We start from the raw sequence: 22672 nt of genomic DNA, 5'->3' as shown, positions 1-22672 counted from the left end.
GTTCGCCTCTTTTGCTCTCTGCCTCCTGTCCTTAGTTGAGCCATTTTTCCCCACCACATATTCCTTACCACAATGCTGTGCCTCACCATGCAAGGCCCAGAAACAACAGAGCCAAGTGACCATGGACTGAAACCTCTGCCACCATGAGCCAAAGTAAATCTTTCCTCTTTCTAAAATGGATTTCTGTCAGTTATTTTGTCATTATAACAAAAAGTCTAAAGCATCAACCACTGTTCTAACAAACTCCATTTTGTCTCTCTCACTTGTTCTTTCTCTTTGATTAATTTCTTCTTCCCTTATCTCTAACTCCAAGAATGGTGAGCCTTGCAGGTCATCTCATGACAAGAACCAAAATTGCCTCCCAATCCCATCCCTAAGCAATAATCATTTTTCCATGGTACCACCAGGTCTTTGCAAAACTAAGGCTGGGATAATGATCAAGCAGATCACTAGCTGATAGTGTTATAGTACATAAACTTTTTATCCTTGCCCTAGTTCTTCCCTTATGTAATCTGAATCCATTAGCAGTACCTTGAAGATAGAGCTTGGAAAGCAACTTCCCCTATTTCTTCCAGATGTGGCTATACTGAATAAATCTCTTTTCTTCACCACCCCTGGCCAATCGGATTATCCAATCCATCTGGCCTGTTGGGAACTATGAAGCCCAAGCCCTTTGGTGGAAGATTCCAGGAACATCTCCAGAAATGTACACTTTGCAAGCACCAAGCTCTCCATAGGCAAAGCTATGTGGACTGGGCCTGTATCTCAGTCATTTCTGAATTACCCCTATATCCCAAAGCTCAGTGGTAAGCACTGATTTTGATGCTAGAAAAGAGGAGCTAAGCTGGCTCTGCGCACCTGTGTACTCATGTCTCACAGTGTGTCCAACGATCCCACAGAAGACAATCCCGCTGGCCACGCCGATGGAGACGGTACTGACACCAGGGAGAGAGTTGTGGGGAAACAAAGGAAGAAAATAAGTATTTAAAACACAGAGAACGTGATCAGAGTGGGGGAATGAGGAAGAGGTTAGGGAGGTGAGGGAAAAGATTTTCAATAAGTAATTCTTCTACTCTTTGAAACCAGTTTAAGGTAATGGCACATGAAATGGAAGGAGGGACATGACGTGAAGGAGGAACAAGTTTGAGGCACAGAACCAAGTCCTTAATTCTTTTCCTTCTTTTCTGTTCCCTGCGCTCCATCTGCTATTTCTATAAAAGGATCAGAAACCATTGTGTGGGATCACAGTCAACACTCACTGGATCTTGTGGACCTGAGAGCAGAAGTCAAATATATCCACAGCACTCTCCAAAGCATGAGTGACCTCATCAGGTGCCTTTTCCCCAGGGAAACCAAAGACGCAGAGAAAGGAGCAGCCCTGTAAGAGAGAGTGGGCAAATACAGCTAGGGGACCTGAGCCTCCAACTGGATGAGCTGGAGACACTGGGCCACATCAATTGTCACTTTTTGAATCAGATGTCATCATGACTTCTTTCACATCTATTTTATTTTCAGTAAGTGTGTATGTGTGTGTGTGTATGTGTGTGTGTGTGTGTGTGTGTGTGTGTGTGTGTGTGTGTGTGTGTGTGTGTGTTTGTGTTGGTCATGGGGCTTGAACTCAAGGCCTGGATAACTGTCCCTGAGCTTTTGTGTTCAAGACTAGCACTTACCATTTGAGCTATAGCTCTGCTTCTCATTATTTGGTGCTTAATTGGTAATAAGTCTCATAGACTTCCCTGCCCAGGCTGGCTTTGAACCATGATCCCTAGAGCTCAGCCTTCTGAGTAGGTAGGATTACAGGCATGAGCCACAGGTGCCCAGCAATTTATTTCAATAAAGTTTATATAACTTATAGTGCATCATTGATATTAGGGCTTGAGCTTGAGCTTTCTTAAAGGGCAGGACCAAAGAGACCAAAGTTTTATGCTCCAAGGTAAGAAGTCTAAAGCAGCACAAAGTAGTGGAAACATTCCCAGCTCTGGAATTAACAATTCTGTGATCAAACTGCCCAGTAGCAGCTCAAGACCCAGAGATCAAGCCCTAGTACTACCCCCACAAAAAAACCAAAATAATAACAAAAAATTCCAGAATTTCTGTCTTCAGATGGAGATGAGTGGTACAGTACATGGTCAGTATGCATAAAGTCCTAGGTAGAATCCCTAACACCTGAAAAGGAATGGAAGGGAGGATGTAAGGAAAAAAGGAGAGAAAGAAGAGAGGAGGAGAAGAAAGGGAAGGAAGGAAGAGAGGGAAACAGGAAGAGAGGGAGGAAGAAAGGGAAGGAGAGAAAAAAGAGGAAAGGAGAAAGGAAGAGGGGAAAGGATGAAGGAAAAAAGGAGAGAATGAAAGAAAAATATAAATTCTGTTTCTCAGGTCATTTCTCAGGAAAGTTGGAGAAGTTAATTTTCACTTTTTAAACTTCAGGTTATCAATGGATATAAGTATGGAGCTGCCATCTACCTTCTAAAAATTTCATTTTTGAATAAAAAGAATGAGTGTCATCCATTTTAAAAATGACTTTGCAAACTATAAAATGTATTTCAACTAGTTATTATTCGTAGGAAAGAGGGTTCCACTAGGAGTTTTCTTGGCACAAAGCTAGCTGTTCCAAGCAAAGATTAAATGGTAAAGCTTGGCATTCTTAGTATCAGCTCCTTAAAAAATGACCTGTCAATGCTGTTGTTGTTAAGAAAAGCATGACAGGCTAAAAATTTTGAGCGTCTACCCGCCATTCCAGGTGAAATGCAAAAGAATACTAAAATTACTAAAATTTTTTATCCTCTTCAAAAATAATTTGATCAGGGACTCCTGGCTCCTGGGCCCCTCTCTACTGAGAGTCTATATTCTAGTTTTGCTTTCAATAAACTTGCTGATTTATTATTATTATTATTATTATTATTATTATTATTAATTTGATCAAGTGTTAGATCCTAAAAGCACTGAGCTCTACCTTGACATGAAGGGCAAAGCCCTGATTCTTGGTCTGTGTAAACACTGAAGGGCAGATCCTCAGAGTATCAGCATGCATATTTGCACTGCTTGGTGTGTCCAATGGCATGCCAAGGTGAGCCAGACCAGAAAGGCAACAACCTGGCTTTAAATCCCAGCCACCTACTGATGGATGATTATGAGTAAAACTCCATCCACATCTCCTGTCTCTACATCCACTTCAATAACATGGAGATAATAGCTAGAGCACCTCCCTGAGTCATGAGGATGAGATGAATTAATATATGTAAAATGTTGAGGACAATGCTTGATAGGTGGTACTTGCCACGTGCACCATGTAAACCGTTACAAGAAAAAAAGAGCTTCTTGAGATTTCTAGGTTAAATTTCAAAGGGTCACTTCGCTCCCTCTCATCAGTGCTTTACCAGTAATGCTATTATCAAAGGAATTGACAGATTTCTATCTCTGAGTTCATATTTACCTTGTCAAACATGAAGACTTTGTTGATCTGGCCTCGGAAGACCTTCAGGACAGAAGTGATGTGCACACAAGCATCCTGGATGGCTGGCCCTATGACTTCTGCTTTGTCTTGTTCTTTAAACATCAGGTTCACAAACACTATCGTCACTGGCCGAAGCTCAGATAAATAACCCCCTAGCTGTTTGTCATCAATCTGCAAAGGCAGAGGGCAGCTTTCTAAGACATATGTCTTTGGCAGTGAATTCTTCCCCCCATCATTAATCTACCTGCTTGCCCAGAATCATTGTTGGGAAGAAACTAGCCTTTTGAGGCTCTGGAAAAGCTGAAGTGATCAGAATGTGTAAGGTATAACACAGCAGAGCCCACTGCCTAAAATTTAGCTGATGGAAATGGAATGTGCTATCCAAATTACTCCAATTAATTCCTAGTACCACTTAGCCAAACAACAGGACTGGAAATATAGCTCAGTGGTAGTTTGCTTATATAAGGCTCTAAGTTCATTCCTTGGTAACTATTTGCAGTTTGAGCAAATACAAAAAACATCTCTTTTTCATGAGTAAGAATTTATGCACTTGCTAATTTTTGTCTGGCAACCAAAAAATTATCCCAACTAATTCCATTATCCCAACTGTTAGCTTCCATAAAACAATACAAGTGCCTGGGCACTGGTGGTCACACCTGTAATTCCAGCTATTCAGGAGAATCTGAGTATCTGAGATCTGAGAATCATGGTTCAAAGCCAGATAGACAAGAAAAGTCCCCAATACTACTATTTCCAATTGAAGTGGAGCTGTGGATCAAGTGGTAGAGTGCCAGCCTTGAGCAAAAAAGCAAACAGACAACATCTAAGCCTTGAGTTCTAGCCCCAGTATCTGCACCAAAAATAAAAATTTTTTAAAATAGGAGCCCTTACTAAAAGGAAGAACTACTTTGAAATCTCTTATTCTTTGTAGCTTAAGGAAAGAATAGCATTATGTAATTTAACCTTATAGTTTCAGGGCCTGGTGCCTTCTGGGATGTTTTTATATTCTTTCCCAGTCTAACTTCACACAAATGAAATAGTTATTATTATTATGATTTTGAAGAAGTAACACAATTTCCCCAAGGACATGTAGGGGAGAAAGTAGGCAATTTAAATGCAGGTCTCTAGATCTCTTTATTCCGACATTCCTCTACCACATGCTCCTGCCTCTTTGGGATGATATATTTTAGTTATGTCTCTCTACTCCTACACATAAGAGGCACAGGGAAAAGAGAACACACTCAAATTATTAAGTATATGGTAGAGGGTATATAGCTTATGCCAAACTATAAGATTCGTTCAGATTAAGATATACTGCTTTATCTTGCCCATGTAATTGTAACCCCTCTGTACAGTATTTTCACAATAAAAAAAAGAAAAAAAGATATACTGCTTATTTTATAACCCTAGGAAAATTCTAGTGTCTTTCTCGTATATGAAGTTGGGCTAAATGTTTGCAAAGAACTGTCAAAAACACACATAAAACAAGATAATTAGCATGTAATGACTGCTAATAATAGTTGCAATTCACATAACTTAATATATTTGAGGATCTAGATCGGAGAGAATAAAAATGGAAAGCTTTGAGGGGGAGAAGGTATTTTAATTACCTGTATTGTGAAATCTCAGAACTTAAGATCTAATGGAAGGGACTTAAAGAAACAGTGTACCAATGGCCATCCACTTGATATCATTTTGCTCCATGGCACATAGAAATATAGGCATATAGGAATTTTTATGTATTGTTATGTGCTAGAAATTACTACAATTTTTCCAGTCATATAAGGTAACAGTGTCAAATTTATGCCTGTTTTAACACTGTAATAATGAATAATGCCCCTGCTTGCTTGCTTGCTTCCTTCCTTCCTTATCTCCTTCCCCTGCCCTTCCTTCCTACATCTTACATATGCAAGGTGACTACTATGTCACTGAACTTCATTACCCTTGTCCCTACCCTATAATACTCGATATTATCCTGATCTAAACAATAAAGTTTGATGTCAGCTCCACATATAGAATATCTTTTTTATTTAGGAACATTTTACTAGTTGCTGTTACTTTAAACCTTGTTAGCTGTCCAAAGATTCCTGAAAATCCCAAATCCAATAAATTTAATTATGAAAATACCTGCTTCAAAATGTTTTCCATCACATATTTCTGCAGGGCTAACTCCAGTTTAGGATCAGACTCCAGCATGCATGCGAGCCTCAGGATGTCTAAGAAGATAGAATAAGAGGGGCAGGCTCAGGGAAGGAGTCTTGGCTCAGCCATGCTAGAGACCAGCACCTCTTCCTTTCTATGCCCTGGGGCAGTGGTCCTTACAGTTTAGCCAGGAATCACTGAGACATCTAGTGGTCAAAAGAGCCCAGAAAACCTAAAGAGGAGTTCAGAACAGATTGTAGCTTTCCCAAAATTAAGTTACATTCAGCTTAAACCTCTGATCTAGCTGTAATCAGTGCTTTGGGATTTGTATCTGTGGACTTGATCTATAACTACTGACAAAGGCTTGGGGAGTGGCTCAAGTAATTTAGGGCTTGCCTGGCATATGCCAGGCCATGGGTTCAATTCTCAGTACTACAAAACATTAAAAAGAATAAATAAAACTACTGCCAAATGGATGAGAATGGACAAAAGAGGGATTAACAATAGAGCAAGATGGGGTTAGAAGGAAGGGCATGATAGATTCTAAGAGCAGTATGAGTCAGATTCAAGAAACTAGCTTCTGGCTGTGCACTGTTGCATAAAAATTGAACTGACCTTTGGCACTAGGTTCCAACAGACCAGTCAAAATACAAGTACAAATGGAGTCAAATTACCAAGCTCTAAATTCTTTGTTTGTCTGACTCTTTGGTTTGGTTTGGTTTGGTTTGGTTCTTGATACTAGGTCTAACTATATAACCTCAGTCTGGAAATTTATCTGCAGTCATATTGGTCTGTACAGATCTTCCTGCCTCAGCTTCTTTTTTTTTTTTATTGTGAAAATACCATACAGAGGGGTTACAATTACATGGGCAAGGTAATGAGTACATTTCTTATCAAGCATTGTTGCCTCCTCCTTTGTTTTCCTTAGTGCTGGAATTACAGTTCTATGCCACCAGGTTCATCTGTGTTTATTTGACTTTCTGGAAAAATCAAGATAGAGTCAAAGTCAAATCTCCTCAATAGGCCAGTTTTAATTGGCATAATAATGAAATTCCCTCCACCTAATCCTTACACCTGGAAAGATAATCTGAAAGGATATTCACCAGAAACAATCTATTGTTGTTCTGTCTCTCAGCCCCTAACTTCCAAGAAAGATAACTGTAAAATAACCAATCTGTTTTTGCGATTTATAAGAAGTGTGTGTGTGTGTGTGTGTGTGTGTGTGTGTGTGTGTGTGTGTGTGTGTGTGTGTGTGTGTGTGTGTGTGTGTGTGCTGGTACTGGGGCTTGAACTCAGGACCTTATGCTCTTGGCTTTTTTGATCAAGAATGGCACTATATCATTTGAGCCACAGCTCCAATTGCTTTTGCTCTTTTTTCTGCTTCCTTCAGCCTTTTTCTGTATATAATACCAACCTCATCTGTTCTGTTCCTTGCACATTTACTCTTTTTTTAAAACAGAATTTGCTCTATTCTAGAATCACAAAATGAAGCCAATAAGGATCTTTAAATTGAATCATTGTAATATTGTCTTTTGACAATAGCAATTCATGGAATGACTCTGGACAAGTCACCAGGACCCTATATTTGTTGTTTCTGATTTCCTCCCCTGGGAAAAAGAAGTAGGGCTTGATATTATCTGTAGTTGCCATCCTGTAGTGATAGTTCTGTGCTTTATAATAGACTGGTAATAAATGGTAGGAATGATCTTGAATAAATTAAAAATAAGGTGATAGAAATGATGAGAAGTTTTTAGCAGAGGAGAACAAGATAATGTGAGACAACACATAAAATAAAAACAGACCCTAAAAGTACCTAAATTAAAAGGCATTTTGAGATTGTTTCTTGCTCACTTAAATGTATTCAAAATGATGTGCTAGATACTGTATGAGAATAAAAAGTAATTAGGAAACTTGCTTTTATCCTTGAGGCCATTACTGTCTCATTGAACATTCAAATGTATGTGTAGAAAAGGTAAATAGAAAAACAAAGAAGTAGGGCTAACTAAGCTAACAGGTTTTCAGACCAGAGAAACACCAAGCAAGCATGAGCTGTTTTAATCAGAAAAACTCTCCAGGAGACATAGAATTTTAACTCATCTTGAGTGGTTATTGCATTTTGTGACACAACTTGAGGAGAGCATGCCTACACCATAAAGGCATTAGTTGTTTGTATGTGAAGTTGTGTGTGTGTGTGTGTGTGTGTGTGTGTGTGTGTGTGTGTGTGTGTGTGTGTGTGTGTGTGTGCCAGTCTTGAGGCTAGAAAACAGGGCCTGGATACTGGCACAGAGTTGTTTTGTTTTTTTAAAAAAATTATTATTCTCAAAAAAAAACCCCACCAAAACTTGGGCCACACTTCCACTTTGGGCTTTTTTTTGTGGTTAATTGGAGATAAGAGTCTCATGGACTTTTCCTGCCCAGGCTGACTTTGAGCTTCCATGTTCATGTTTCAGCTTCATGAGTAGCTAAGATTACAGATATGAATCACAGGTGACTGGCACGACATTAGTTTTAAACCTAAGAATTAACATAGTATGTTAAAGGAGGAGGAAGAGCCTTTTCTGGCTGGAGTCCCTTGTGAACTGGAGATTTAGAAGAGATGATATCGAACAGATAGTAGAGAGGAGCCAGGCATTTAGGAAGAGGGAGGAGTACAAAAGCCTGGACCTTTATGGTAGCAAAGTTTATAAAGAGTTAAGTGTTTATTATATGCCAAAGAATTTAGCAGGTCTTTATTCCAGGTTCTATGGAGTTAACCTTTAAATCTGTAAATCTCCAGTGTTAGAAAAACTTTTGTTATTCTGGATTAAAAAAAGTATTAGTTCCTGGTCAGTGGATCATGCCTGTTCTCCTAGTTATTTGGGAGGTTGAGGTCTGAAGTCTGTGGATTGAGGTTCAAAGACAACCTGGATACATAACCATCTTTGATTATTAGGTCTTATCCTTCATTGTGTGTGTACTTAATTCAGACATCAATTCCTTAAATTGCAATTTCTCAACTTTAGTTCTTTTAATTGTAGTATTAGTTCTTTATACTTATATAATCTTTTAAGTTCTTCATTTTTAAATTATTTATTTATTTTCTTCCCCCCTTTTTCTGTTTCTTTTACTTTCTTTCTCTCATTTTCCTCTTGCTGGCACAAGAACAGACCTCAGGACCAATGGAATAGAATTGAAAACCCAGAAATGAACCTACAGACCTATAGCCATCTAATCTTCGATAAGGGAGCTCAGAAATAGAATAGAAGAAAGACAGCCTCTTCAGTAAACGGTGCTGGCAAAATTGGTTAACTATTTGTAGAAAACTAAAGCTAGATCCTTATATATCACCCTGCACCAGAATCAACTCCAAATGGATCAAAGACCTCAGAGTCAAAGCAGACACTCTGAAAACATTACAGGATGGAATAGGAGAAACCCTAGGTCTCCTTGGCATAGGCCGAAATTTTCTGAATAGAGACCCAGAAACACAACAAATCAAAGAAAGGTTGGACAAACGGGATTGCATGAAATTGGTTAGGTTAATTCCTAAATATTTTATTTTTGGGAGGGTTATTGTGAATGGTGTTGCTTCCTTTATTTCCCTTTCTGCTTGTACATTGTCAGTGTACAGGAAGGGGACTGATATTTTTGTGGATTGAGTTTGTATCTTGCAACTTTGCTGAAGTGATTTATAATTTCTAAGAGTTTGGGGATGGAGTTTTGGGGATCATGAAGGTATAGTATCCTGTCACCTGCAAAAAGTGATAGTTTAACTTCTTCTTTCCCTATTCAGATCCCTTTAATGTCTTTTTCTTGCCTTATTGCCCTGGCTAAGGGTTCCAGGACTATATTGAAGAGTAGTGGAGACAGTGGACATCCTTGCCTTTTTTCTGATTTTAGGAGAATTAGTTGAAGTTCTTTCCCCATTAAGTATAATATTGGCTATTGGTCTGTCATATATGGCATTTATTCATTTATTTATTTATTTAATATATATGGCTTTTATTGTTTTAAGGAATGTTCCTTCTATTCCTATTTTCTCCAGAGCTTTAAACATGAATCAATGTTGTATTTTATCAAAAGCCTTTTCTGCATCAATGGAGATAAACATGTGATTCTTGACCTTGGCTCTGTTGATGTGTTGGATTCCATTTATTGATTTACCTATGTTAAACCATCCCTGCATCTCTGGGATGAAGACTACCTGGTCATAGTGTATGATTTTTTAAAAATGTGTTTCTGGATTCTGTTAGCTAGAATTTTGTTAAGGCTCTTTGCATCTGTGTTCATCAAGGAAATTGGTTTATAATTCTCTTTTTTGGCTGGGTCTTTGCCTGGTTTGGGGATGAGTGAGGTATTGGCATCGTAGAATGAGTTTGGGATAGCTCCCTCCTTCTCTGCTTCTCTGAAGAGCTTGAGGAGTATGGGTATTAGTTCTTCTTTAAAGGTCTTATAGAATTCTGTTGTGAATCCATCTGGTCCTGGGCTTTTCCCTGTTGGAAGACTTCTGATTGCTTCCTGTATCTCGTAGTAAGATATTGGCTTATTTAATTGATTTACTTCTTTGCTTAGTTGGGGCAACTTGTATTTCTCTAAAAATGCATCCATTTCTACCAGATTTTCTTTATTTATAATTTCTGTATAATTTTGAAAATAGTCCTTTATAATTGTTTGGATATCTTGGGTAGTTGTTGTGATTCTTCCCGTGGCATCCCTGATCTTGTTAATTTGGGTTTCCTCTCTTCTTTTTTTAATTAGTCTTGTCAAAGGTCTATCAATTTTATTTATTTTTTCAAAGAACCAGATTTTTGTTTTATTAATTTTATCTATGATTTTCCTATTCTCTATCTCATTAATTTCTGCTCTTCATTTGATTATCTGGCTCAATCTAGTAACTTTAGGTTCCATTTTTTTCATGTTTTTCTTGCTGTTTTAATTGCAACATGAGATTATTTACTTGGTCTGTCTCTATCTTCTTGATGTGGGCACTGAGCACGATAAATTTGCTCCTCAGGACTGCTTTCACTGTGTCCCACAAGTTTCTTTGTGATGTGTCTTCATTTTCATTGAATTATAGGAACTTTTTCATTTCTTCTTTAATTTCTTCTGTTACACAGGTGTTGCTTAGAAGTGTGCAGTTCAATTTCCATGTATTTGAGTCATTTCTGAGGTATGCTTTGTTATTGAGAACTAGCTTGATTCCACTGTGGTCCGATAGAATACAGGGGATTATGTCAATCCCCTTGTATTTGCTTAAGCTCTTTGCATGAACTATGATATGGTCTATTTTGGAGAAAGTTCCATGAGCTGCTGAGAAGAATGTGTAATGTGTTATTTTAGGGTGAAATACTTGGTAGATGTCAGTTAGTTCCACTTGAGTATGGCCTCACTTAATTCAGTAGCTTCTTTGCCAATCCTCTGGATGGTAGACCTGTCCTTTGGTGAGAGTGGTATGTTAAAGTCTCCTAGTATTATCGTATTGGGATCTATTTAGTATTCTTTGTAATGCTGGCTTATTGTTTATGAGTTCAGTTTTTCTTTATTATTAAAAATTTTCATTTCTCCATTGAATGTGAATGCTAGCTTTGCCAGGTATATCAGTCTGGGTTGTCAGTAATTGTTTCTCAGGGCTCGGATGGTGCTTTCCCAGGCCTTTCTTGCATGCAGTGTCTGTGTGGAGAGATCTGCAGTGATTCTAATTTTTTTTCCTGTTGTAGTATAGCTCCTTCTTCATTTTTGCTGCATGCAAGATTGTTTCCTTATTATTCAGATCTATCATTTTTACCATAATGTGTCTAGAAGTGTTTCTCCTGGAATCCTGTTTGTTAGTTGTTGTATATGCTTCTGTTATGCAGGTAAGATGATCTTTTTTAAAATGGGAGAAATTTTCATTGATAATCTTGTTGAACAGGTATTGCTTTCCCTTGCTTTGATATTCCTCACCTTTGTCCACTCCAGTTATACGAAGGTTAAATTTCTTGGCACTGTCCTTGCTCTTGGATTTCCCTTTGGCATAATTTAAGTGATTTTTCTATATCTGTGATTTTTTGGTCCAGTTAGTATATTCTGTCTTCTGTATCTGACACTCTACATTCCATTTTGTTCACTCTGCTAACTGTGGCTTCCATTGTGGTTTGCATGGAGGAAATGGACTCATTTATGGAGTCAATGTTGGTTCTCAAAGTACTAATCTCACCTCTTAGTGAGGTGTGTACTGCCTCTATTTTTGTAGAAACTCATCTCTTAGAGAGGTGTGTACTGCCTCTATTTCTGTGTGCACCTCCTGTTTGAGACCCTGCATCTCTTTCAATATTTTGTCTTTAAATTTCTGGTCTATTTCTTGCTTTAATTCTTGAGTCATTGCCTCCAGCATCTCTTGGATGTAGCTTTTGTCTTCCATCCAGCTTTGCTCTCACTGGGGTTCTCCCCTGGGTGGCTACTGGCTTTTGGGGGTAGCTTGCTATCCTGGGTGTTGATAAACCTTGTCATTTTCCTCTGTGATTTTCGCATGGTGATTCAGGGATTATTGCAGACTAATCTGAAATTTTGTTTTGGAACATAGGTGTCTATCTTTGTTTGATTGCTGTTTCTGGACTGGCAGAGAGAGTCTGTACCTGGTCTCAGTTCTGTTGGGGGGCCTACCTCCAACTGCTGGTCTGACCCACATAGGACTCTCAGCTCTCTGCTATAATCACTGGCAGTTCCCACCTTTAGAAGGACTGAGTGGCCTAGACTGCTCCTGTTTAGTCTTACAGGTGCTCTTGGTAAGCTTGAATGTGTTGGATGTACTCTTCCAGTTGCTGGAGTCTGCTATAGGCTCCTGATATTTTGTTTTGCCAGTTGTGGGCCTGAACTCTGGGCCTGGGCGCTGTCCCTCAGCTCTTTGGCTCAAGGCTGGCACCCTACCATTTGAGCCACAGCACCACTTCTGGCCCTTTCTGCTTATATGGTGCTGAGGAATCAGATCCAGGGCCTCATGCACACAAGGCAAGCACTCTACCACTGAGCCACCTTACCAGCCTGAGCTCCTGACTATTATCAGGTGCTGGCTGCCTGAGTTGTCCAATTCCCAGCCTGGGATGTATGGGTTGGGTTCTGGTGGGTTTTCGGCTTCTGGTTCTCTTGCCCTGGTCACCCAGGTCTTTTGCTGTCACAGATGTGATTCCCAGGGGGTGTTTTCCCCCTTCTGCTGAGGTTTCTGCTCAGCTTCTGACTTCAATTGGAAGGAGTTGGTTGTGTTGCTCAGGCACTGGATCCCCAGGCCTGGTCTTGGCCCTCCCACCTGGGGCACTCCAGTTGCACCTGTGCTGCTGTGTATCCCACCTGGGTTATGCAGTCTGGAGTACACAATTCAAATTTCTTCCACTGTTGTCTGTTGTGACCCAGGGGTGTTGTTCCTGGCGTAGCCATTTAAGCTCCCTTCCAAGGGCTCTGTTTTTCTAGCCTGGTTGGCTGGAAGTGCTCCACAGGCTGCTGAAGCTCTCGAACAGTTCCCAGTTTTAGTGGGTCCTGTAGTCCAGGTGTTGGGGTAGGGGTCTGGGTCATGGTCTGGGGGGTTCCCATCAGATCTGGTTGCCCTTGAGGGATACAATGTCCCCTGCGGGGTACTCACCCTGGAGCTATTTGTTGTTTCTGTGTGATGTAGGTCACTGGTTGCTGCTGCAATCAGAGTTTAGTTGAGATGGTTGTGAGCTGGGCTGGGCAGTGGTGGCTTGTGTTTATCCTCTGTCTCTCCTGCTGTTGATGCTGTTCAGGTTGGCTCTGTGGGATGGGCCTCCATCCTCTGGCTGAGGGCGAGGGGAGGGGTCTCCATGCAGGTTCTGAGTACTGGGGTTTGTCTTTGTTTGTGCTTTCCGGATCAGCATCAGTACCTTGCATGTCTTCTGCTGTGGCATTCTATGGGCGACCCATGTAGTTCTGGGGTTCCCACCATGGGGCTGAGTGGGTTTGGCAGGATGGAGCCCCTCTGCTCAGTGAGGGGTGGGAGTGGGATCTTTGTTTAGGCTCCCGGTTTGGAGGTTTCTCTGTTCGTCGCAATCAGTGGGTCCAGAATACATTTTCTTATCAGCAGCACATTGAACAGTCTCCAAAAGAGACCACATTTTAGGTCACAAAGCAAATTTGCCCAAGTTCAGGAACATTGAATTTATTTCCTGCATCCTCTCAGACCACAAGGAAATAAAATTTGAGTTCATCAACAAAAGCCACCAAAGAAAATTCTGTAATACGTGGAGAGTGAACAACACACTGTTGAACCACCAATGGGTCATGGAAGGGATTAGAAAGGAAGTTCAAATGTTCATGATATGTAACAAAAATGAACATATAAATTACCAGCTCCTCTTGGACATAGCAATGGCAGTACTCAGAGGAATATTTATAGCTCTGAGTTCCTACATCAACAAAGTGGAGAAATCTTAAATCACCAAGGTAATGATGCATCTGAAGTGTCTTAAAAAAGAGAAACAAGCCAAACCCCAATCCAGTACATTTAAACAAATAATTAAAATTAAAAGAATTAAATGAATTAGAGTCCAAAAAACCCATAGAGAATCAACAAAACAAAGAGTTGGTTCTTAGAAAAACTTAACAAAATTGATAGACCCTTAGCAAATCTTACCAGAAAAAGAAGAGAACACACCCAAATAAACATTCTCATCATAAATGAGAATAGAAACATCACCCCAGAAACAACCAAGATTCAGAACATTATAAAGGGATACTTTGCAAACCTTTATGCTAACAAATTTGAGAATCTGGAAGAAATGGAAGAATTTCTAGCAAATATTAATATGCCCAGACTAAACCAAGAAGATTTAAACCAACTAACCAGATCTATATCAAGCATCATATAGAAACAGCAGTAAGAGACCTCCTAACCAAGAAAAGCCCAGGAACAGATGGATTCACAGCTGAATTCTACAAGGCCTTCAAAGCAGAACTCAAACCAAACTTCTCCAACTGTTCAATGAAATTGAAAGCAAAATTTCACTACCAAATTCTTTCTATGAAGCCACATAACCCTCATCCCAAAATCAGACAGGGGCTCATCAAAGAAAGAAAACTATAGATCCATTTATTTGATGAACATCGATTTAAAACTTCTCAACAAAATTCTGACCTCTACATTTCAACAATTCATCAAAAAATCATACACTATGATAAAACAGGATGCATTTCAGGGATTCAAAGCTGGTTCAATATACACAAATCAATTAATGTAATTCATCACATCAACAAGAGCAAGGATAAGAACCACATGATTCTCTCAATAGATCAGGAAAAGCATTTGAAAACATCCAACATCTGTTTATGATGCAAGCTTTGGAGAAACTAGGAATCCATGGAACATTCCTTAATATAATAAAGGCTATATATGACTAACTTACAGCTAGCATTATACTTAATGGCAAAAAGCTAAAGCTGCCATTTTCTCTAAATTCAGGAACGAGACAAGGATGTCCACTCTCTCCACTCCTTGTCAATTTACTATTAGAATGCCTAGCTAGAGCAATAAGACAAGATGCAAACATAAAGGGGATCCAAATAGGGGAAGATGAAGTAAAACTCTCCCTCTTTGCAGATGACATGATGTTGTCTTTAAAGAACCCCATAGACTCCACTCCCAAGTTACTTGAGCTGATCCAAAACTTTGGCAAAGTAGCAGGGTATAAAATGAACCCTTAAACAGCAATGGCTTTTCTGTATGCCAATAATGAGAAGAGCAGGGAAAGCAACTCATTGCTAATAGCCCACAAAAAATAAAATACCTAGTGGAGGATGGAAGTGGCAATATTAGAGAAGATTACTTCTGAACCCAAGGATAATGAAGAACATAATGTCTCTCTTTTTTCCCCTCTCTCTTTCTTTTTTACTGTCTCTCATTTTCTCTTTCTCTCTGGAATTGAGATTTGAACTCAGGGATCTGCACTTGCTAGGTAAGGGCTCTACCACTTGAGTCATATCTCCAGGCCTACATAAACAGTCTCAGACAGGAAGCAAGAGGGAAGAAGCTAGACTGAGAGCTAAAGACTAGCTCAGCACAGGAAGTTGACATAGAAGGATCAGTTGTACCCAGGAGTTTGAGGCAGCATGGGCAACACAGAGGGAACTATAATTAAATATGAAAGATTAAAGAGTAGGTAGGTGTATACCTACTCAAAGACACATAAAATTGATGTTTATTGGATGAATTAAGTAAGCCAGGAGATACAAGAAGAATTTAAAATACTTTTGTGGGGGGGGTTGGACCAAGACTTGAACTCGGAGTGTTACACTTTGACCCATAAGCCACATCTCCAGTCCCCAAGCAGTTCAAATTCAGATGTAGTGTATTCTTAGTGCTCAAAAGGTTTTTCAATTCCTCAGCACCACATAAGCAGAAAAGGCTGGAAGTGGCACTGTGGCTCAAGTGGTAGAGTACTAGCCTTGAGCTGAAGAGCTGAGGGACAGTGCCCAGGCCCAGAGTTCAGGCCTCACGACTGACAAAACAAAAAACAAAACAAAACATCTAAAGTTTTTTCTTTTCTTTCACTATGGGGAAGACTTAGCAGTTTGGAAGATGATGGAGAGCACTCTGCCTACCTAGGGAAGGCAGAGGATGTGGGGGAAGGAAAGGAGGGTACTTAGAATTCTGATGTGGAGAGTGGGAAATAGGTTCCCTTTTTGTTCTGGTAAGGACTAGAGCTGTGTCTAGGAGAGCAGTCATTTGATGGAGCTGTTGAAGCTATTGACCACTGTTTATGGAGGGAACTTACTTTTGTGTTGATGAGTTGGGTAATAATCCATGAAGCTCATACAGGTGGCGAAGAACTCATCAAAGTTAAAGGTTGGAGGTGGTTTTAAGAAGTTAACCTAAACAAAATAAAATGAGAAATTTTCAGTTATTCTGAGAACAGGGTCATCTGGTCCTTTGAGTGTTAATTCTTAGCAGAAAGTCCAAGAGTGTGTTTCTGAATGCCTCAGACATGGCAAATGGAGATTGGCATATATAAACTCTAAAGATCTTCAATTTTTTGTGTTTGTTTTTTTGGAGACAGAATTTTCCTATGTAGTTCAGGCTGGCCTCAGACTTGCTTTGCAGTCCTGGCTGGTCTCAGACTTGTTCTTCTTCAGCCTTTGCTTACTGGGATTGCAGGTGTAATTTACCACATCATGTTCATAAGGTTGAATTTTTGAGTTGAAAATTCAGGGGGCTAAGGGTATAGCCCATATAGAGCATGTGCTTAATATGTATGTGTAGGGACTCCAGGTTAAATCCTTAGCTCAGAAAGAAAGAACCATCTAGCAGTAGCTCACACATTTAATCCTTACTACTCAGGAGGCTGAGATCTGAGGATTTAGATTTGAAGTCAGTCCTGACAGACAAATCCCACACTCTTCAATTAGCTTTCAAAGAGCTGGAACTGGAGTTGTGTCTCAAATGGCAGAATGCCTGTTATGAGTAGATAATGTCAAAGAAAAGCAAAAAGCCTCATCTCTGAGTTCAAGCTTCAGAACCATCACAAAACAATAATTAACTGGATCATGCCTGTAAGCTATGCACAAAGCTGAGATTTGTAAAATCAAAGTTCAAAGTCAGTCAGCTGGTACAGAAGAGTCTGTGAGACTTTACTTTGAATTAACCAGCAAATTGGGTGGACTGGAAATACAATTCAAATGGTAGAGTGCCAGCTGTAAGCAAAAAAGTTGAGCACAAGGCCCCAAGTTCAATGCCCTGAGTTCAAGCCCTGTTACTTTTTGAGAGAGAGAGAGACAGAGAGAGGAGAGAGGAGAGAGAGAGAGAGAGAGAGAGAGAGAGAGAGAGAGAGAGAGAGAGAGAGAGAGAGAGAGACAGACAGACAGACAGACAGACAGACAGACAGACAGACAGACAGACAGACAGACAGACAGACAGACAGAGACAGAGACAGAATTTAAAAGGTTTTCTAATTATTCTCATTCTTTAAGAGCTCAACAATCAGCGGGTATACAACATATATATATATATATATATATATATATATATATATATCACCATTTCAAGGAATATATATACTATTTTCTACTGTTTTTTTCATTCCTAACATTTTAATTTAAATAAAAACTGGTTAAAGTATATACCATTTCTTTCTTATAAGTGTTAAAAGGGAGAGGAGACTGATGTACAAGAAGATACTAGGAACCACACCAGTAATAAGATCATGAACTTTATAAAATAATACCCTGAGAATGGACCTAATCTCATCCTTTAAAAATTAACTTCTTATTTTATTATCATTAAGTTTATCTAAAGAGGTCTTGATCTGTGATATTCTTTCCCCAAACAAGGAAGAAAGTTAGTCCAATAATCTGCCAAAATCAAATGGAGAGACATTTGACACAATGACCTCCCCCTGAGTTAGGAGGGTGATAGGTAGTGAAAATGAGCGACAATGGTAGAAGTGGGAGGGAAGGAATGATAGGGGGAAAACAAAGGAGGAGGCAACAATGCTTGATAGGAAATGTACTCATTACCTTGCTCATGTAACTATAACCCCTCTGTACAGGATTTTCACAATAAAAACCTTATTAAAAATACTCCCTTCTGCTCCTAGAGAACAACCAGCAGATCCTTCCTATTCCTTAAGCAAGGCTACTAGCCCCCAGATACCAAAATTGTACATTCTTAGTTATCTCAGAGAAGCCTGATCATTTCTTCCTTGAGCTCCCCAGACTCAGCTCCTCCCAGAGTTGTTGTACTAGAAAAGCCCCCTGGGCCAAACTATGACTGGTCCTACCTCATCACCAATTCAAGAGCCCCACAGAATTACCATGACCCATATGACTGCAGGATTTTCTGCAACACACCTACCTTAACAGCTCTCTGATCTGGAATTCTCTCAATTTCAATCATGCTCCGGTCACAGAGTTGCCAGCAGTTTGGTGACAGAATGACATCGTTCATCTGGGCCATGCCCTGTGCAAGGCGGACATCATCTACAGCTTGGCCAATTACCAAAAAGTAGTTGCGTGTTTCATCCCCAAAGACCAACATGGAAATGTGGCCAGCAGCAAGTCCTGGCAAAAAGGGGAAGCAAAGTTTTGCATAAGAAATTCTGGATAATTTCCTATCAGCATTGGCTCTTGGAAAAATCAGTCTTGATATGATTGTGCTACTTCAGAGCAAAATCTAATTTCTAAAATTTTATTCAGAAATCAGAGCATGCTTCCTTCCAGGCCCTAACTTTTCAAAATGCCCCTTTCTTTCAAGCCTAGAAAATTCAGCCACTAGCTTTCACTCTGTGTGTGTGTGTGTGTGTGTGTGTGTGTGTGTGTGTGTGTGTATGTGTGTGTGTGAGAGACAGAGACAGAGAGACAGAGACAGAGAGAGATATACAGAGAGATACACAGAAATTTTTTTTTAATTTTATTTTATTTGTGAACATACTGTACAAAGGGGTTACAATTACATGGGCAGGATAATGTATACATTTCTTACCAAGCATTGCAGCCTCCTCCTTCTGTTTACCCTTCACGTCCCTTCCCAGCCTCCCCCCTCCCCCCCAATCCCAATCCTTCTCCTTTCCCCCCATTCTCCCCCCTCCCGCACCGACATTGTAAAGCTCGTTTTGGACATGACAACTTGTACTTCTCATTGTTGCAACAGGTCCACCTGTATCCTTAAACAACTGGTTTTTCCTCATCTCCTCCTCAAGTTATACTGACATCAAATATAGTGAAAGCAGGGGTTATACTGTGGGGGAGGGACATACAAAGCAACAAAGAGATAATCTTATAAATGCGTTAGAAACACATGCATGAAAGAAAAAAAACATTAAAATACATATCTAAGGGTTCATTTTCTTGACATCACATTATCTGACCTTTTCCGCTTGACTCATGCATAGATAATTGCCCATCCCAGAGTAATTTTACCTTGTCTTCAATTCATTTATACTTAAGAACAATGAATAACAACTTTAAGAATTTGTGGGCTGGCAGATGCCCCTCAGTAGAGGAATGGATCAAGAAAATGTGGTATATATACACAATGGAATTCTATGCCTCCATCAGAAAGAATGACAGTGCCCCATTTGTTAGGAAATGGAAAAACTTTGAAAAAATTATATTAAGTAAGCCAGGCCCAAAGAAACATAGGTCCCATGGTTTCCCTTATTTGCAATATCTAGTATATGTATGAGTCAAGTGGAAAAGGTCAGATAATGTGATGTTAGGAAAATGAATCCTTAGATATGTATTTTAGTGTTTTTTCCTTTCATGCATTTGTTTCTAACGCATTTATAAGTTTATCTCTTTGTAGCTTTGTATGTCCCTCCCCCACAGTATAACCCCTGCTTTCACTATATTTGATGTCAGTATAACTTGTAGAGGAGATGGGGAAAAACAAGTCGTTTAAGGATACAGGTGGACCTGTTGCAACAATGAGAAGTACAAGTTGTCATGTCGAAACCGAGCTTTACAATGTTGGGGTGGGGTGGGGAGGGAGGGAGGCGGGGGGGGGGGGGGAATCGGGGAGGATTGGGTGGGGGGTGGGGAGAGGCTGGGAAAGGATGTGAAGGGTAAACAAAGGAGGAGGCTGCAATGCTTGCTAAGAAATGTACGCATTAACCTGCCCATGTAATTGTAACCCCTCTGTACAGTGTGTTCACAAAAAATAAAAATTAAAATAAAAAAAAAAAGAATTTGTGGGCTGGGAATGTGGCTTAGTGGTAGAATGCTTGCCTAGCATGCATGAAGCCCTGGCTCAATTCCTTAGTACCACATAAACAGAAAAAGCCAGAAGTGCTGCTGTGGCTCAAGTGGTAGATCGCTAGCCTTGAGCTAGAGCACAGGCCCTGAGGACTTGAAAAAAAATTGTTTGGAGAGGATTTCCATTTTATCAGATATTGAAAGTTCAACTAAAAAGGACCTTTTGTTTCTAATTTCAGTCAACAACCAAAGACTAAGGGAAAAGAAGTATCAAGACTCTCAAATAACAGTCACAGTCACATGTCCAAATTCAACCAACAATGGTTCTTCATCTTTCATTTTTCCAGTTGAGAGATGAAAGTTGAGCAATAGAAGACAGATGCTGTAAAACAGGACATGGATGTCAAATATATACCCATATATTTCTTCTAAGTGATTAAAACTAATAAAGTCAGAGTTTGTTTTCTGTCTTTGTTCTCTGATATGCTTATTTCCATCTGAAGAACATGGTGGCTTAGTTAGATTTACTAGGAGAAAGATGCTGAAACTCACCTCTCTACCAGCCCCTTGGCACCTGAGGATTTGAGTTATCATCATGTTCAATAAGGATGTTACATCATTATTATAATGACTGATTTTTTCAACAGCATATGTAACTTATTTGGGAATTTTGAAAAACAGAAAAAGGAGGCAAAGATGAAAGAAAAGTGAGAGCAGTGACATAGATAACCTCTGATAATCTCAGCTCTGATACTTGAGACTTTCAAATTTCATGGAATTTAAATAGGCAGAAGCTACAGCCAACCTCACCAACCATACCTCTGGTGGTTACCTCTCATTAACACCTCACCTATGCAACGATGACCATTACCTCAAGATTGCGGTGAAATAAAAATGACTTAGTAACCAGGCATGGTGGAGGCATGCCTCTTATCAAAGTACTTGGGAAGCAGAGACAGGAAGATCAAAAGTTCAAGACCAGCCTAGACTACATAGCAAGTTTAAGGCCAGCCTATGACATATAGCAAGACCCTGTCTGAAAGCAAAAACAAAGACAAAACCAAAAAAAGAACAAACAAAAATGACACAATGTGTGCAATATGCTCAATGCAATGTGGAAATTCAGGTGGTTGTTAAGGTATTATATATACAATCTTAACAAGTCTTGTATAAAACTAGAGCTGAGTTTCAGGCTTATCTGTAAATTTCTTCTTGCCCATCATTCTTACAAAGTGGGAGATGTCATAAAGCAATTTAAGTAATGACAAACTACTCTCTATTGTACTTAATGATATCCAATGTCAACAAACTGAAAGATGTAAGAATAACAGCAATCACAGAAACTAGAGACATGGCTCAAGTAATAGAGCGCCACTTAATACAACAGCAATAATAGTAAAAACAAAGATTATGCTGTTCAATGGCTTTATGTGTCAAATATTGTATGAACTAATTAAAAATTGCTCATTAGGTAGATCTGATGATAAATTTCAATTCTTTAAAATACTCATTCTGGTCAGCCAAATTCTGAAGTTCAAGGCATGATGGTGGGACCAAGCCATCATGTTCTCCTGATTTGTCTTTGGAAAAATGTTAGCTAGAATCTACCCTTTCTCAAACACTTACCTATCTTAACTCGGATGTCTAGCCCTTCTTCAACCTCCTTGGCCTCAAACAACCCATGGATCTCCAGGCTGCATTTAATCACCACAGTGATAATGTTTTTCAGTTGCTTTCGCTCCACTTTCCACAGGGCTAGGAGTGCATCACCTTTAAGAAAGAGACATACTGGGGACTTTGGATCCACTTTGGGGATCAGTACATTTTGTATGAGCTCTGGAGAGATAACTCTACCACATCATTCAACACAGCCCCTGAGATGCCTCCTCTGGCAGAGCACAGGCTCCTCGGTGCTTCTTTCCTGCCTTTCCCCATGCAGCCTCCATACCTGCAAATTTTAGGATGTCTCCTCCAAAAATCAACACTTCTGAGGAAAAAAAGGGAAAACAATTTAAATCAAGCTCTTGATTTCCTTAAAGCTAGTAAAAAGAATTCATTTTTTTTATCAGAAGAGAAAAGGGTCAGGAGAGCAGCAATTCACAAAATATACTAATGCTAAAGATATTATCTCTTTAAATCCATTCAACTACAGAATGAGGGTGCTCAACCATTTATGTGAATGGGAAAGGTCAGGAGACAGGTGATGGGGTTTCCCAGAAGGCCTGAGGATAGCTGCCCTGCTCCCATAACTTTAGAAAACTTTTTGTATCCTGGGCCTTGAGTGAATGGGTGGATGAGTGGCAGGATTCCACAAGATGTGGGATTCTGGAAATAGGAAAATTGAAACAATTGTCAATTGGGGCTTTGTTTAGTACAGGCTTGCATTTAAAATTTTTACACTCTATAATAAAAATGAACATTTTTGTTTGA

At 39.6% G+C, this 22672-nt stretch overlaps 1 protein-coding gene across 5 annotated transcripts in view; it reads right to left on the bottom strand.

Moving 5' to 3' along the window:
• Adcy10 (adenylate cyclase 10) overlaps positions 1 to 22672 on the bottom strand; it is an 80520-nt gene that overhangs the window by 46868 nt on the left and 10980 nt on the right. For 4 of the 5 annotated variants that reach the window (XM_070034150.1, XM_070034154.1, XM_070034151.1 and 1 more), the window contains 8 exons: positions 22191 to 22229; positions 21869 to 22012; positions 18405 to 18610; positions 16330 to 16426; positions 5579 to 5667; positions 3431 to 3622; positions 1260 to 1378; positions 859 to 935 (listed from right to left, as the gene is read on the bottom strand). In XM_070034150.1, coding sequence (XP_069890251.1) covers positions 859 to 935; positions 1260 to 1378; positions 3431 to 3622; positions 5579 to 5667; positions 16330 to 16426; positions 18405 to 18610; positions 21869 to 22012; positions 22191 to 22229 — 963 coding nt within the window. The remainder of the gene's footprint in view (positions 1 to 858; positions 936 to 1259; positions 1379 to 3430; positions 3623 to 5578; positions 5668 to 16329; positions 16427 to 18404; positions 18611 to 21868; positions 22013 to 22190; positions 22230 to 22672) is intronic. The other variant, XM_070034153.1, reaches the window with a different exon arrangement.

This window comes from Dipodomys merriami, unplaced genomic scaffold (assembly GCF_024711535.1).
Source record: "Dipodomys merriami isolate MVZ:Mamm:240054 unplaced genomic scaffold, mDipMer1.0.p SCAF_24, whole genome shotgun sequence".
In the NCBI taxonomy this organism is placed as follows: domain Eukaryota; kingdom Metazoa; phylum Chordata; class Mammalia; order Rodentia; family Heteromyidae; genus Dipodomys; species Dipodomys merriami.
This window is presented reverse-complemented; position numbering and strand designations above follow the sequence as displayed.